This window comes from Brassica napus, chromosome A4 (assembly GCF_020379485.1).
Source record: "Brassica napus cultivar Da-Ae chromosome A4, Da-Ae, whole genome shotgun sequence".
NCBI lineage: Eukaryota > Viridiplantae > Streptophyta > Magnoliopsida > Brassicales > Brassicaceae > Brassica > Brassica napus.
Window position 1 is genome coordinate 6,088,682 of NC_063437.1, and position 16,324 is coordinate 6,105,005.

Sequence of the window (16,324 nt, forward strand, 5' to 3'; positions counted from 1 at the left end):
CATATACACCTAAACATATTTCAACCAATAAAAAAATAAACAGAATTTTTTTGTTAATAAATTTTAAATGAAAATTCTAAAACGATACTTATTTTTAAATAAAAATTTTACTCTAAAACGATAATTAAATTGAAAAAGAGGGAATATAGCATTCATTTTTTTTTATGTCCAAAAATAAACTCGCGCTTTCTAAGCGCGGATCAAAATCTAGTTGCTACTTAATATCAATTTATATATTTACAAAGACATCTCGACTTAATTATTTCAACATTATAGACAATTTAACATCTCAAATCCTAAAAAGCTAAACTGATAAGAAAAAAATTGAAGCACTAAATGAGAATAGAGATGTAGAAGCAATCAACTTGATGACAAAATCAGATAAATGATCGCTTGGATCTGGAAAGATTGGACATGAACATATGATATCTTGGAGTGTCCATGTTCTTTGTAAATGTCTTCAAAACATAACAATAGCGACAATATACCCACTAGAGAGCTTTGGATCATTGTTTTATTAAACCATTTATGCATTGTTGTTAGTAAGTGGACGAGTTTTAGATCGTCGTTAGCTATTGAATGTGATTTGGTTAGAAGTTAGGTCTACAACCTCTGTCATCTCTCAAATATTGTAGGATGGCCATGGCCTTCTTTTATTTTATTTTATTTTGGCTCTGAATCAAAGCTTTTCCTTGAGAGTCAAACACACATGTCCTTTCCTTATTTAGTCTATATTATTCCCATTTTTCAAATTATACGATGTTTTAAAGTTATGATGTTTCAAAACATAAGATGTTTTGAGATTTTAAGGTTAACTTTAATTTTATTGGAGACTGACTGTTCAACCAATTAAATTTTACAGTTTTTTTATATTTTGGTTCAGTGATTTTAAAATTGTATTTTAAATGTGTTTTTAGAGGAAAGTAAGTTTTCTTCAAATTGCCACATCAAAAAAGTCTACAAATGTATGCGCCTATAATAATTCACATTGGCCCAATTCAAGTCCATCTTACGACAACCTAAGAAAGCGTTAATCGTTTAGACTCTTCTCCTTCATCTTCATCGTTTGGAGTCACTTGAAACCACCGTTATCACAAGTCACAACAAATCTCCATCATTCAATTATTCAGTTCAATCCTTCCTTCATGATATAATGTCACCTCCCATTCTTTCTCATCCTATTTAAGATCACTTCACTGAAGGTTTCTCTCAAGCGAAATCTACAACATCCACAATAAAAGATAAAGCCATGACAAGACAGCCAACGGAAACGACGGTGGTGAGATCCAACCCATCGTCAGACTTCCATATGGTATTAGGATAATGATAAGAGTCTAGTAGATAAGTCTCAATATTGGTTATGTTTGTTGTTATCTCCTATATTTTGGGAAGATACGATATGGCCATAGTTGTATAAATACTCGATTGTATGATGGTCAATAACAACACAAAAACGTTTACAACTTCTTAGCATGGTATCAGAGCCACTCTGTTTTGCTCGACGAATCTCACGTAATAAAGACAAGTTCGACCCTCGCAGCAGTAACCGTTGTGTGTTTCTCGGCTATCCAATGGGAAAGAAGGGATTGCTTGTGTTTGATTTAGAGATAGAAAAATTTTTTGTCTTGAGAAATGTTGTTTTTCAAGAAGATCAGTATCCATTTGCGCAGCCAGACAAAGACGAGACGGTTTCACCGGTTGTGCCTGTTTATCTACCTGCGTCTCTGATGTTTGAGCATGACCACACAACTACGGAAACGTCTCTGATTTCCACCTGTTATTGACTTCAGAAACAAGGCAGGAGGAGTGAGTCAACTTCTTAGCATATGGCTCGAGGGTCAAAAACTTCAAATCCACCTACAACGCTCCCCCTCAAAAAAATCCATTGCTACGAGCGTTCCACGGCCGGGAGCAGAAGATTTTTCCAGCGGACTTATGAAGAACAAGTGTGGATACCCTAGGAAGTACGGACACAAGAGTGTGGTGGGGGAGGATGATTATTATATTAGTTTTTATTGAGATTAACCTATACTGGTTTAAAATGCTATTTCACTAATAATTTAAATGTATATTTTCATATAATAAAAATGAGACTGTAGTCTCATGGCTCTGAGATTCTTGTTCAATTCTTCTAATGAATTACAATCTCACACGATCTTGACACATATAGGAATCCATATTTTATATTCAACTGATGAGTGAAGATAGATATAAATCTGAGCTTATCAAATTTATGCAGACTTAAGTTATGCCCTCTTTATCTTCATGTCTTCCCCAGATTGAAGTATGTTGGGGTAGAATTGTGACCTGTAATAGCAATAATTGGGGTGAGCTGAAGGATTTGTTAATCCTTATACTTTTGTCTTTCTTTTTCGCGTGAAAGGAGCTTTAGTTTGTGTGGTCCGTGATCACATATAATGGCGAAGGGGTGGCTTCTTCATCTCATTCCTTGGACCTTGAACTTGAAAACCTCCGGCCTCCTTGCTCGAAGTCACTCGGGTTTGGAGACTTGGAGTCCTTGATTTATAGCTATCGGGTTTGTTCCATATAATATTTCACTCTTAACCAACAACATTATTGCTCTGGCACATGCTTAACCACACTGGCCTTTGATTTTGATCGATTTTACAATCACAAATACTGGTTTGTTATTTGGTAACGATAACAGAAATAGGTTCTGTTTACAAGCATGATTTTACAAAAAAAAAAAAAAAAAATAACAGCAAATTGTATGAGGATGACATTTATTGTAGCAATTGTATCTTTGACCTTATCATAACTTTCTAACAATTTTCTTGGTACTCATTTAGAAATATTTTCTAATATTTTGACATCTATGATGGCGTGTTTTGACAAATCTGAAAATTAAACCCCATTTGACGTTTTGTTTCCAAGTCTACATTTACTAAAATATAAATGTATATAATACATAAATGTAATCAATATTGAGCTCAAATAAGGTGTTGCATCTCTCTGAGATGGCCGAGTCACTCGGTTTTGTGTTTTAGAAATCTAGGTCTGGTTCGTTCAAAAAGGAAAGAGAAATCCAGGTTTGGTATTTCTTTGCTTTGAATCATTTGTGTTTTAACAATGGACACAACATGTTACTCTGAAGTATACTAACCCTGTCTCGATTCACTTGGTCCATCTTTGCAGCTTCAGATGCCAAGATTACAGAACTTTTCTTACCAACAGCAATGTTGATATCAGCCTGCCTTTCTCCTGTTATATATTGCAAAGCAAAGGATGAAAAAATGTTAAGCAAGCTTCTTGTTTTTTTAAATGCAAAATGGAAAACTGAAAAAAAAAACAGAAGAGTAAACGAAAACATTTTTCTAAACACAGATTAGATTCAAATGAAATATATCATGCATGATAGAGTGAAGATACATATACCTTTTCATCTAGGCAAAGGAGGGTTATTCCCATAAATTCATTATCTTTCTTGATGTTATGTGAATCCCGAAAGCGGAAGAGGCGAACAACAAGAAGGGAGGCCAAGTCAGAGAGCGTTGGAGGCTGAGTGGCTGACCGCTGTATTGGCAACAACTACAGGTAGACATTTTCCAAGGTGGCTTATGGATTTTCGAGTGAAGATAAACTGAGAGAGGGTGTTTGTGGGGTGTGATCAGGGCTGGGCCTGAATAGAATCCCATCAAGCATGGGGCCCAAAAATAATATATATGCTTTAGGGGCCAATAATAAACAAGGAGGCCATGTAGCTCTACTGGTAACTTTACTCTCAGTGCGGAAATGGACCCGGGATCGAACCTGCAAACCGTTTTTCAATATTTTCACTGTTTTTATGAAATGAAAGGGCCAAAAATATTTTTTGCTTGTGGACCAATATTTTTCAGGTCCAGCCCTGGGCGTGATTCCAGTCATTAGCCTCTCCTATTTATATGGTTTGAGGTTTTTATCGGTTTTTCACATGCATCAAGCTTCCATTGTAAATGTAGGGAGAGAGAGAGAGAGAGAGAGTTGGTGGGAGTTAATACCTTGTTCCCGCATGTTCTTCATAGGCTCATCACTCATATCTTTTTGTTTTTATAATCCCCCTATATTTTTTCTTGTCAGAAATTCATATTATCAGGTTCAGTTTATCTATGATACGAGAGATTAAAAGTAGATAAGATAAATTTAACAAGACGAAAATGTTTACAATTTCTGAATGTTTTTGGCCGAATCAATATAAAAATAAGGAAAATTGATATTACGTGTATACGCACACCAATTAACCTAATGTGCACACTACCACAATCAAATGATATGTCGATGTAGCACTTTAGGATCAAATCCACAGAGACCAATGATTACACTTTATTTCTGTAGGATCAATATCAAGCTAAAACAATATGAGGGTTTTAAAGTTGATTTCGTAACAAGCAAGTAAGAGATTGATTTAAGGATTTTCAGATGATTAAGAATGCTAGCCTAGAGTGGTTTGATCGGGTGTTAAACAAGTGTGAGCCAAACAATTATTCAAGTTCAATTAAGAATAAGTCTAGAACTCAGATCACTCAGGTTGAATCAACCCATTCTCGTGGTATTGATTCCTTTGCAAGTCAGTCTTGATCCCTAAAAATTTGTTTGGATCAAGACGCGCTAGCAAGCTTTAGAGATCAAGTACGATATGTTCACAATACACCGTAATATCTACTCTCGCTGACTAGGGATGCAATGCTTATTCATAACAGATCTAGCAACCTATTACACGGTTAATGAACAGGTTAAACCTAGGATCTTAACAATAAGCGTCCAGTTTAATGCAAGCATTAAGAATAATTATGAATGAAGATAATCAAGGGATTCACTTATCTATGTTTAACTCACGGATCTAACACCCTAATACCCTAGACTAAGCAAGTCGATTACTCAGCCATTAAACATTTATTTTTTGTTTAATTTTTTAAAAAAACTATACAATTTTAAATTTGTTTTCATTGGTTTAAAGTATTAGAGATTAATCATTGTTAGATAATATGATTTTTGCTATTCAAAATTTTTTTTTTATAATTTTAAAAGTTAACATCAACAAATATTTAAATAATTAACATATGGAGTTATAGTATTAGAACATTAAATTATATCTATATAATTTATACTATCTATAAATCTAATGGATCATATATTGTTTAAATCCAATTACTGATAGCCAATAAAATTTTCTGGTAGGCCCAAAATTTAAATGATAAGATTAGAGATTAAATGTAACATGACTTTTTAGGAATAGGTCTATTAGGTCCATTTTTAAAGAAAAACACGCATGAATCAAGGTTGTGACTTCTGTTTTAATATATAAGACTAGATCTCGACCCGCGCAACCGCGCAGATTTTTGTTTTCAATTATTTTTATATAATTTTTTTCAATTCTAAATTGATATATATTATAATAAATATGTGTATACCAATTTTTAAAACATAATACGTTTACTGTATATTTTTCTCATTGAGGATATTTTTTGAAACTTTCACATGTATTTGTATCTTTTCTATATATATATTTTTGGATTATTATTTCATTATTAAAATTTTAACTATATATATAAAGATTAGTAAAATATTGTTTTATTGTCATATTCAAAGATATTGTAACATTTCACAAATTTAGAAAGTTAAAAAAAAATAAACTTTTCGCTTCATAGATTTATATTATCGAGTAAAAAATTATACATTTAGTTTTTGTTTAGTTTTTCAAATAAACTATATAGTTTTAAATTTGTTTTCATTGGTTTAATGTAGTAAATATTAATCATTGTTAGATAATATGATTTTTGTTATTTAAATTACTTTTTAATAATTTTAAAAGTTAACATCGACAAATATTTAAATAATTAACATATGGAGGTATAGTATTACAACATTAAATTATATCTATTTAATTTATATTATCCATAAATCCAATGGATCATCTATTGTTTAAATCCAATTATTGATACCCTAATAAAAATTTCTGGTTGGCCCAAAATTTAAATGATAAAATTAGAGATTAAATGTAAATGATTTTCTAGGAAAAGATCCATTAGGTCCATTTTTTAAAAAAAAAATCACACATGAATAAAGGTTGTGACTTCTGTTTTAATATATAAGATAGTTTGAGTAAATAATTATTTTAATTTTTATTAGTTAAAAATATAAATAGTAGTTAAATTCTGTTCTTGTTTTTCTTTTTTTTTAAGTGCAAAATAAACTATGTTAGTTTGATAATTAGGTAGGTTTTCTTTTTTTTTCTTGGAGTGGCATTATATTAGTTACTGCTGAATATAAAGTAAGGACAATTTTAAAGTTGAGGTTAGTCTTTGACAATTCATATCTATATGTATAGAGAGGGAAAATATATATATATGCAAGTCTTTAGCTGATTATTTGGATCCATTTTTGCATAACTATGTTTTTTATTTTTCTCAACTGTTTTAGCCATTCTACTAATTTGGTATTTTTTTTAAGTTAAAAATTTGTTTGTTTTCCTAATTTTCATTAAATTAAATAAAAAATGATTTTTATTGGCAAATATTTGTTCTAGAAATATAGTTATATAATAATATTATGATATAAATGTCGTAGAAAATATTATATTTTAAAGTTAGTGTAAGGAATATATATTTATTTATAAATAAATCTGATTTCTAATCATATAAACTAACTTTTATCTAGGGTAAATCAGCGCTTCGCGCGGGAATTTGTTTCATTTTATTTTGTTTTAAAAAAAAAATTGACTAAATTTTCTAATATGATTGTGTTTAATGTTTATTACGTCGGTTTAGATAGTTTAATATATTTCTTTTTAGTATTAATTATCTAATTTCTTTTCTGTATTTTTTTTTTGTTTTCCATTTATTTTACATAGTGTTTTTCATTGGAATATGCAAAAATATATTTATTATTTTCATATTAGCATTGAAATTATAGTTAAAATTTTTAGTGCATAAATTTTTAAACTTTAACATTAATTGAATACAATGAGCTTACATTTTTTTTGTTTGAAATACTTATAAAACATATTTTTATTTTACCCTTAAATCTAAGGGCAAAACTAATTCTATGGAAATTTTTTAAATGTTTAATTTATTCTCAATTATATGTAACATTAATTTTCACTATTTTCCTATAGTAATTTTCACCTGTTTTTACTAGTTATACACTTATTTCACTATTAAAATAATTCATAAAATGTAACTGTTTTATTTTATTTTTTATATTTGTTCTAATTTTATTTTGTAAGCAAGTAGAATGTAATTTTTTGAAAACTTTAATCGATTAGATTTAACACAGAAAACGCAAACCTTTCATTTTGAATGTTTATTTATTAAATTAAGTTTTTTTATTTTATAATTTTTTATTAAATCTGATGATTTATATGATCCTAAAGAGGTATGACTAAATTATTATTAAAAAGTTAAATGGGTATACAACACAAAAAGAAATTCTAATTGTTTCTAATTGAAAAGATAAGTTTTTGTGCGAATTTTGTATATGTTATTATATTAAAAATCCAAATAAACTATGTTATCCAAATAAATAACTAATCTTTGGGGAACAAAATGATACTGTTATATCTCTCCTTCCAAACTGTGCTCCACAGTGTCTGGAGAGAACGAAACAATCGCAAGCACAACGGCCTCTTCCGCTCTGCCCACGATCTTATCCGACAGATAGATAAGATGATCAGAAACTGAGTCTCCTCCCTGCGCAGCAAAAACACGGCATTCTATAGCACTGTGATGATGGAGTGGATGGGAAGAACCACTTAGTTTATCAATTATTATTTTTCTCCTAAGCTAATGCCTTCACCTATTTTTCCAAATCCTCACGTATTGTAAACATTTTTTCTTTTGTTGATAAATAAATTTAACATTTCAATTTTTTTAAAAAATATCCTATTTTTTAAAAAAATAATAATTCTTGTATATTGTGTTGTTATCTTAATGAATTTATATATTTTTATTATATAATTAACAACAAATTTTATATTAATATCATATTTAAAAATTAAGATAATTCTTATATATTGTGTTGTTATCTTAATGTTAATGTTATCCTTAATGAATTATATATATATATATATATTATATATAATTAAAAACAAATATATATTAATAATATCATTTAAAAAAGATAATTCTTATACATTGTGTTGTTATCTTAATGAATTTATATTTTTTATTATATAATTAAAAACGAATTGTGATTTTTTGCACCGGAGTCCTCACATTAAAAGTTAGACTGACTAATGTCATTGTTATCTTTAATAAATGTGATATATGATTAAAAACGAATGTATATTAATAATATCCTTTTAAAAAAAAATTCTTATATTTTGTGTTGTTATCTTATTGAGTTTATATATTTTTATTATATAATTAACAAAAAAAATTTATATTAATATCATATTTAAAAATTAAGATAATTCTTATATATTGTGTTGTTATCTTGAAATAATATTTTTCTACTATAAATTTTAAATTAAATTATACAACAATTTATAATTTAGAATCAAATATTAATCAAGTAAAACAAATTGCATAAAAAGATTTTTAATATTTGAGTTTTTTAATGAAAAAATTTCTCATATATAAATAATTTTATGTTTGATTTACTTTAAAAAAAAACATAAATAATAACTTACCGTGCTGGTTTGATTTAAACAAATAAATAATTATAAAAAGATTATGCATGCATATGCGGGTAAACCACCTAGTAGAGAACAATTACCAGTGCAATATTGTTACTCCATTCAAATCAAATCAAGAGGAACAAATATAAACTATTTTACTTTTTTTTAAAATAGTTGCAAGCGGAAAAATAATTAAAGTACTAGGATCATTTGATTTTTATATTGAAAAGTTGTTTTTAGTAACTTAATATTTTTATAAGTTAAAATTTATGTTTTATTTTTATCAAATTAAATAAAACATAACGTTTACCCTCTTGTTAACAAATATGAGTGTTTAGATTTAGTTATTTATAATATTATAGATTACTAGTTTCTATTATGTAGAAACTATTATAATTATTAACTTAATATTTTTACTAAATATTTTAAATAGTAAAAACCGAAATATCTTCATGTTATATAAAAACTAATATCTAATAATATAAAAAAATCCATAAAATACTTTTTTTAAAACAAATTTATGGTATTTTGGTATTTTGATATAAAACTGAATAAACCGAAACCTGACCGTATATAAACCAAACCAAACCAAATTAAATATGGTTTTAATATGGTAGCCATTTTTCATAAACCAAAATATCGAAAAACCAAAAAAATCGAACCGAACCGAACCGATATCCGGATAGAACAACCCTAGATGGACATGATATTTTTTTATTAAAAATGGTGGAACTAAACTATGATTAATATATTATAGGTTGATCAGATTGGATATTAAACAAATTATGACACAAAAACTTTTACTTTTTTCCACCGAACACATTTTTGAAAAAAAGTGAACAATATTGTTTCCACAGTTGAATTATTTGGCATTAATCTTCCATATGGTTTTCAAAAGTTTCAGATCAACCATCGAATTGATATATGTTATTTTAATGCTTTTAGTTGTTTGGTTAAGAAAAACTTATATTTTTGTAATTTAAAGTCGTTTTAAAAAATTCAAAATATGACATATAAGAAAAAATCTATCATGTAAGAAAAATAAAATATATAAGGTTTCCTTATTTTTGTAATTTAAAGTCGCTTTAAAATTTTTTAAATATAACATATAAAGTTTCCTCATTTATGTAATTTCAAAGTCATTTTTAAAAAATCAAAATATAACATATAAGAAAAAAATTGTAATTTTTTATTATATGGTTAATGTGATTATTTAATTTTTTAATAATAAAATTAAACAAAAATGAAGAATGATGCAAAAATTGTTATCAAATCTTTATTATTCATAGTCATTAATTGTCATATATATGTTAATCATATTAGGTAATTCCGTAACTTTTATTTAAGGAAATAATACACATTTCTTATACTTTGGGTTATATAATGTTGTTAGTATATTTTTAAACTATAATTTATATTAGATGCTCTAGAATTCTTTGAAATGGAATTTATAAGGCATTTAGAAGTGCCACCTAGGATTGAGGTTTTCTTTAATTAATACAAAATTAAGATTTTAATTTTTTAAATGTTTCTCAATTAATATACAGGGAATGTTCAGTTTCACGTGATTGGCTCGATAACAGCTTAAGTCACAGTATAAAACTTTTTTTTTTTGTAACTTACACTAGGGGTGGACACTTTTCCCGATATCCGAAGTGGCACCTAAACCCGATCCAAAAAACCCGAACCGAAATCCGAACCGAAGTAGCAAAATACCGGAACAGGTATTAAATAAAGAGAGATTGGATACCCGAACCCGAACGAATAATACCCGAACCCGAATGGATATCTGAAGATAACCGAACATATGTATATTTAACCTTATATTTTTAGTTTACATCTCTCATTTTATATAAAATATTTATATTGATACTACACATACTTTAAGTTCATATGATATACATACAATTACAGAAAAAATGATTTGATACTCACTTAAAATGCATGTCAAGTTTTTTATTTCAAAAATTAACAAAAAGTTACATCCAAATTTTTTTTAAAAATAACTAAATTAATGCATTTTTAGTTTTAAAAGGTTATGTCCAAATCTATTAACCATTCAATCTATTAAAAATAAAAAAATTAGTTAACTGAAAATTATATTTTTAAATACAAAAAACTTGAGAAATGAAAATTTTAATTTTTTTTTTCAAAATCTAAATATCCGAACCCGATCCAAAATAACCGAATCCGAACTAAAAATACCCGAACCCGGCCCGAAGTACAGAAATATCCGAACGGGTTCTACATCTCTATACCGAAATACCCGATTCAAACCCGAACGGGTACCCGAACGTCCACCCCCTATTAGACACAGTAACTTTACAGCTTAAAATTCTATTAAAGAAAAATTAAAGTTACAGACATAAGAAATCAAGTCCCTAATTTAAACATTTTCCAGCCTGAGTCAACCCGCAAGGAGACTGCCGCCGTCAATGCTACTCCTCATCTAACGCGGTTAATTATTTCCATCCACGTCCTTCCTCAGATCTCAACTGTACTCTCTCACGCGCTCTAAGTAACGCAGACCATTCTTAGCTGTACAAGAGACTCTCTCTCTCTCTCTCTCTCTCTCTCTCTCTCTCTCTCTCTCTCTCTCATCTCAATCATCTATTGCGATTTGATTCAACAAGCTTCTAGATCGTTGTCGTTGAATCATCCTCATCGTCAAAAGTGAAAAGTATAATCCCTCAGGTTCCCCCATCGACTTCCTCCCTATTTTCTAGATCTAAACCGTAATCAGTTATCTATTTTGTTTAAGGCTTACTGGTGAAGTAGAAGTTAGTATCAAATCTTGTGTTTATTATGCTTTACTTTCTGCTAATAAGATAGCGTGGACTGATCCTGAGTTGTTCCTAAGTTGATGATCAAATTGAGTTTTATTAATTCAGATGGCTGGTGGAGTGAAAGAAGACGAGAAGAACGAGCGGATTATTAGGAGTCTTCTCAAACTTCCCCATAACAAGAGGTGTATTAACTGCAACAGCCTTGTAAGTTTTTTTTTATTTTCTCTTTTTTTCTTTTTTTTCATCACCATTATAATTAACTTATATATGTTTTGTTAGGGACCTCAATATGTTTGCACTACTTTCTGGACTTTCGTTTGTACCAACTGCAGCGGAATTCAGTAACATCTTAGATTCTTTTTTTTCTATCTCCTTGTTGTGTTGTTGATTGATATATATATATGCTTCTAATTGTCTCAGCCGTGAGTTTACTCATCGTGTTAAATCCATTTCAATGGCGAAGTTCACCTCACAAGAAGTCTCTGCTCTAAAAGAAGGTGGCAATCAGGTAAAGAAGTTTTCTTGGCTGTTGTCATTCAGTATCTATAATTGGTTTACATTTTTCTAAATTATAATGTTCTGTAACAGCATGCTAAGGATATTTATTTTAAAGGACTGGATCCACAGAGGCAGTCAGCACCTGACGGAAGGTATCATATAATCTCTCTTCTTGTTACAGAGATATGGATGTGACTGATTGTTATTTTGATTTTTTCCAGTAATGTAGAGCGGTTAAGGGACTTCATCAGACAGGTCTATGTGAATAAAAGATACACGAATGATGACAAGCCTCCAAGAGGACCGATGGTGAGAACAATGTCTTCTTTAATCACTTTACTTTGGTTAAAAGCCTCTGACTGGTCTAGAGTGAATTGTAATTTCACTATTCCTCAGGGCGATAATGAGACACGAAGTTCTAGTGGGTCACGAAGTCCACCATATGAAGATGCATATGAGCGTCGTTACAGTGACAGATCAAGTCCTGGTGGGATGAGTCCAGGGTTCGAGCAAGGTAACAGGAAAAGCCCTTCTCGTCCGGAGGTCTTGAATGATTGGCGCAGAGAGGATAGATTTGGGGGAAGAAAAAAAACTGAAGAAGAGTCACATTCACCTGAGCAAGTAAAAGACTTGGGTTCAGCCAGCCCTCCTATAGCTCGACCCGTCAGGGAAATCTTGGGTGACAGTGTTATTCCTCTTCGCGTCATAGAACCTCCAAAACCCCAAGTCAACCGAAATAGTGATTCTTCAGTGATTGCAAAGGTTTGGCTTTATCATTGTCATTGTAAAGAATATAAAAATGGCATATTTTTCTTAAGAGTGGAAAGAGACAATTGTGATATTTTCTGTTCTCCTAATATCAGCCCGCTGCATCATCGAGTGGTTTAACCACCACAAATGAGAATCCACCGGAAGTGAAGATGGAAACTGCCATGAGCTTGATTGAGTTTGATGCTGATCCCGAACCTCCTGCTCCATCTGTTGCAATACAAGCACCAATATCGGCCACACATCAACCTGCTGCTCCTGCCCAGCCAGCAAGTGCAAGTAATGATAATTGGGCATCTTTCGATGCGGCGCCCATTACTCCTACTCTTAATGTATCTCAGCCACCACCCAGTGGAAACTCTGTGGATTCACTTCTCTCTCAGTTGGCAGCGCCTTCATCTGGGCCAGTTCAGACATCTACACTATCTAGTGGGCCAGCGCATCTTGGTCATTCCACGTCACAAATCTTTGCACCACCTCCAAATGGACAATCAAATGAACAGGTGGGCACTTCACTGCATAGTTTTTGAAAGAATTGAACGAAGGTTCTGCTTCGGGAATGATATGATCGGATTTTTTTTGGTTACAGCCATGGAACACAGGACTTTCATCTAATGTACAAAGGTCAATGAGTGCACCATCATTGCATCCTCTTCAAGGAGTTCCTTCTGAAGTTAAACCATCCGGAAGAACAGAATTACCTGCGGTATCTATTTATTTAAGCCATTTTTTATCTGTACGATTTATATATTTTACAAAATTTCCGGCTGTTAATGTAAATGTCATGCAGGATTTATTCACTGCTACCTACCAATCATACCATGCAGCAGCGCCCGGGTGGCAAGCTGGTCCACCTCATGGCATGCACTATGGCATGCCCTATGGCATGCAGCAATATAATAACACCATGGTAAAAGTTTTTCTGAAAAATATCTAATTCCATAAAGAATCTGAGCGTCAGTGACATTGCTTTCTCGTGATTAAGTAAAGTATCTTTCCTGTAACAGCCTTATCAGAATGTTCCCCAACCAGCCAGGTCAATGAACCCTTTTGACTTCAACTCTGAGCCACCTTCAGTGACACAAACAGTATGTCCTCTAGCTCGTTTGCCTTATCTAGAATTTTTTTTTTGTGTGAAAGCAAGCATGTTTTGGAATTTAGCTCGCAGCACGGCGATATTTCGCGTGATTTGAGAACTTAATAAAAAGCTTACAAAAAAGTAGCTTATGAGCTAATTGGTTAAACCTTTTCCCTTTGCTCGGCTCACGCTTGTGTCCGAGAAAATTGTCTTTCCAACCGATTGGTTGTTACGTGTTAAGTGATGTGAAAAATGGTTCAGGAAACCATGTTCCCTTCCATGGCGTCTCTGCAAGGTGCATTGCCTCCTTCCGGTATGATGCCTTCTCAAGGATTACACAATCATTTCAGTATGCCCCCTCAAGTCTCAGGTCATCCATCTGCAATGCCACCAAGTAAAGCATCACTATTTTCATTTTCGTAGCTTTACTTATCTCTGCTATTGAATAATGCGTTGACTCTTACGAAATGTTTGATGAAACTATCTTTGTTCCCAAATTCGCAGGGTACATATCTCCTCAAATACCAGGAAGCATGCCACCTAGGTATTACTTTTTGATTCAGTTAACTCATAGTCTTTGTTTCATCTGCTGCGTATAGTTCTCTGTGATTCCTGGTAGTGCAAAACATCTGTTTCTTACTCTGTTGTATTAACTGTCGGTTTTGTAGCAGCTTACGCCCAATTGGAAACATGGGCGCTCCATATGACACTCAACAAACATATCAAAATTTTGGAAGCCCATTTGCTGCAAATTCTTCGAACCCACCTTCTTTCCCTTCAGGAGGAAACCCGTTTGGGTAAAAAGAGCATTAGCTCGAAATATGCTGTGTTTGAGGATTGAGTTCAAAAGTGTAGTATTGAGGTATCAATTTGAATCAAAATATTTGTTAAAAAAGGGTGAGCAAAGGAAGGTACGAGTCATGAACGTGGAGAAGAATTTGGGGTCGTGTGGGTGTAGGATTTTCTATAAGCATCATTTTGAAATAGGTTTGATTATTATTCGTTGGTTTCAACATATTTCATTTCCCCTTTAATGTTGTTTTATTAGGCTTGAGGCTTGAGGGTGGTATCTTTTTAGAAATCTAGAGGATCATTTGTGTTGTATAATTTTGTAAAAGAGTTTACACATTGACCATTAAAATCTTGTCAAAACTGAATACTGGAAGTTTAAGCACATTGAGTTAATTTTGCTTTTTGCTCCAAGTTTGCTTTGTATTAAGGTTTTCTTTAAAAAAATTCAATCTGCCCTACAATTAGGAGTATCAATGGATAAAAATGGTCCTAGAAATCAATACTATTAAAATAGAAACATGACATATTGATAAAAATGGTCCTAGAAATCAATACTATCATTGTTGTTCTTGTTGGTATTCCTCCTAGTAGAGAAATCATTAGGTTTGGTTGGAATTAAACTTGAGTTTGGGCCATTTTATAATTTTTAAAGATCTTATTTATGTGATTAACACAAAAAAAAGTAGACAAAAAAAAGGCTAAAGAAGAAAAAGAGAAAAAAACATATCATAGTATTAATTGAAAACAAGTTTAAGCGAAAACGTTATAATTTAATTGACTAACTAGAGTTTGACCCGCACGTCCGTGCGGGTGTTTGTTTAACTTGTAAAATCATTGTAAACTATAAACCATTGGTAAGTATTAGGTCTGGAACTTATTATCTGAGATTCGGATTCGATCCGAGATCCTCTTCGAAAATAGGATATTCGGGGTGTCCGAATCACAATCCGGATAGTAAAATCTTGGATCCATGCAAACCGAACCCGGATCTGGATATCTTAGTTTTTAGGTTTGGATATCCGAATGCGGATCCGTTTTTTTAAAATACATTACATTTTTAAATTTCATTAATATTTATATTTGATATATTAATATTTATACATGAATTAATCTTACAATATTATATTTTAATTTTTACAATATTATAGACATATATAAATATATTTATAAATCTTGTATAAATATTTAATTTATGTGTTATATTAAAAAAATTAATATTAAAAAAAAATATTTTTAATTATTTTTATGGATCCGGATATCCGTGGATAATAGAATATCGAGACGGATATCCGAAATCCGGATATCCGGAAACCACGAATCCATATCCAAATATTAAATCCACGGATACGATGGATCTGATCCGGGTACCCTAAATTTTGCGGATATTCGGATCCATCCCAGGCCTAGTAAGTATTGTGTTTTATAAATTGTGGTCAATGTTATTAGATTATTGTTGGGTTAGATTATCGCGTTGAATATATGTTTAACACAAATAAGATAATTAGTAATACATTTAGCTATTAATTTTTTTTTTTTTGTGTTTCATTGTTAATCTTATATTGTAGTCATACCCTATATCTAAAATTTTGAAATTTGAAATTTTAAATATTATATTATAAATGGACTACATATTTTTGGACAACAAAAATGTATGTTTAAACATCTATTAAAGTATTAAAAAGGAGTATTGATCTTATATCTTAATGTTTGTATTAAATGTGTTTTTAGTTCGTATAAAACAATTGGTAATATAATAAGTAATTAATTATTTGAAATTTAATTGGTTTT

The 16,324-nt window shown here is 30.8% G+C and overlaps 1 protein-coding gene across 7 annotated transcripts; it reads left to right on the forward strand.

The window, feature by feature from the left end:
• Positions 1–11,011: 11,011 nt before the first annotated feature.
• Positions 11,012–14,947, forward strand: LOC106445799 (probable ADP-ribosylation factor GTPase-activating protein AGD14). Of its 7 annotated transcripts, none has more exons than XM_022718030.2 (15): positions 11,012–11,308; positions 11,506–11,604; positions 11,680–11,741; positions 11,821–11,908; positions 11,989–12,050; positions 12,120–12,207; positions 12,295–12,660; positions 12,762–13,169; positions 13,256–13,372; positions 13,457–13,576; positions 13,674–13,754; positions 14,006–14,138; positions 14,249–14,288; positions 14,413–14,541; positions 14,641–14,947. In XM_022718030.2, exons 2-15 carry the CDS (start codon positions 11,506–11,508, stop codon positions 14,666–14,668), a joined length of 1,821 nt encoding a protein of 606 aa, XP_022573751.2. In that variant the 5' UTR covers positions 11,012–11,308; the 3' UTR covers positions 14,669–14,947. The 7 variants fall into 7 exon arrangements, with proteins under 7 accessions (XP_022573751.2, XP_022573755.2, XP_022573754.2 ...); XM_022718034.2 differs by having other exon boundaries at positions 14,416–14,541; XM_022718033.2 differs by having other exon boundaries at positions 11,012–11,294.
• Positions 14,948–16,324: the final 1,377 nt, after the last annotated feature.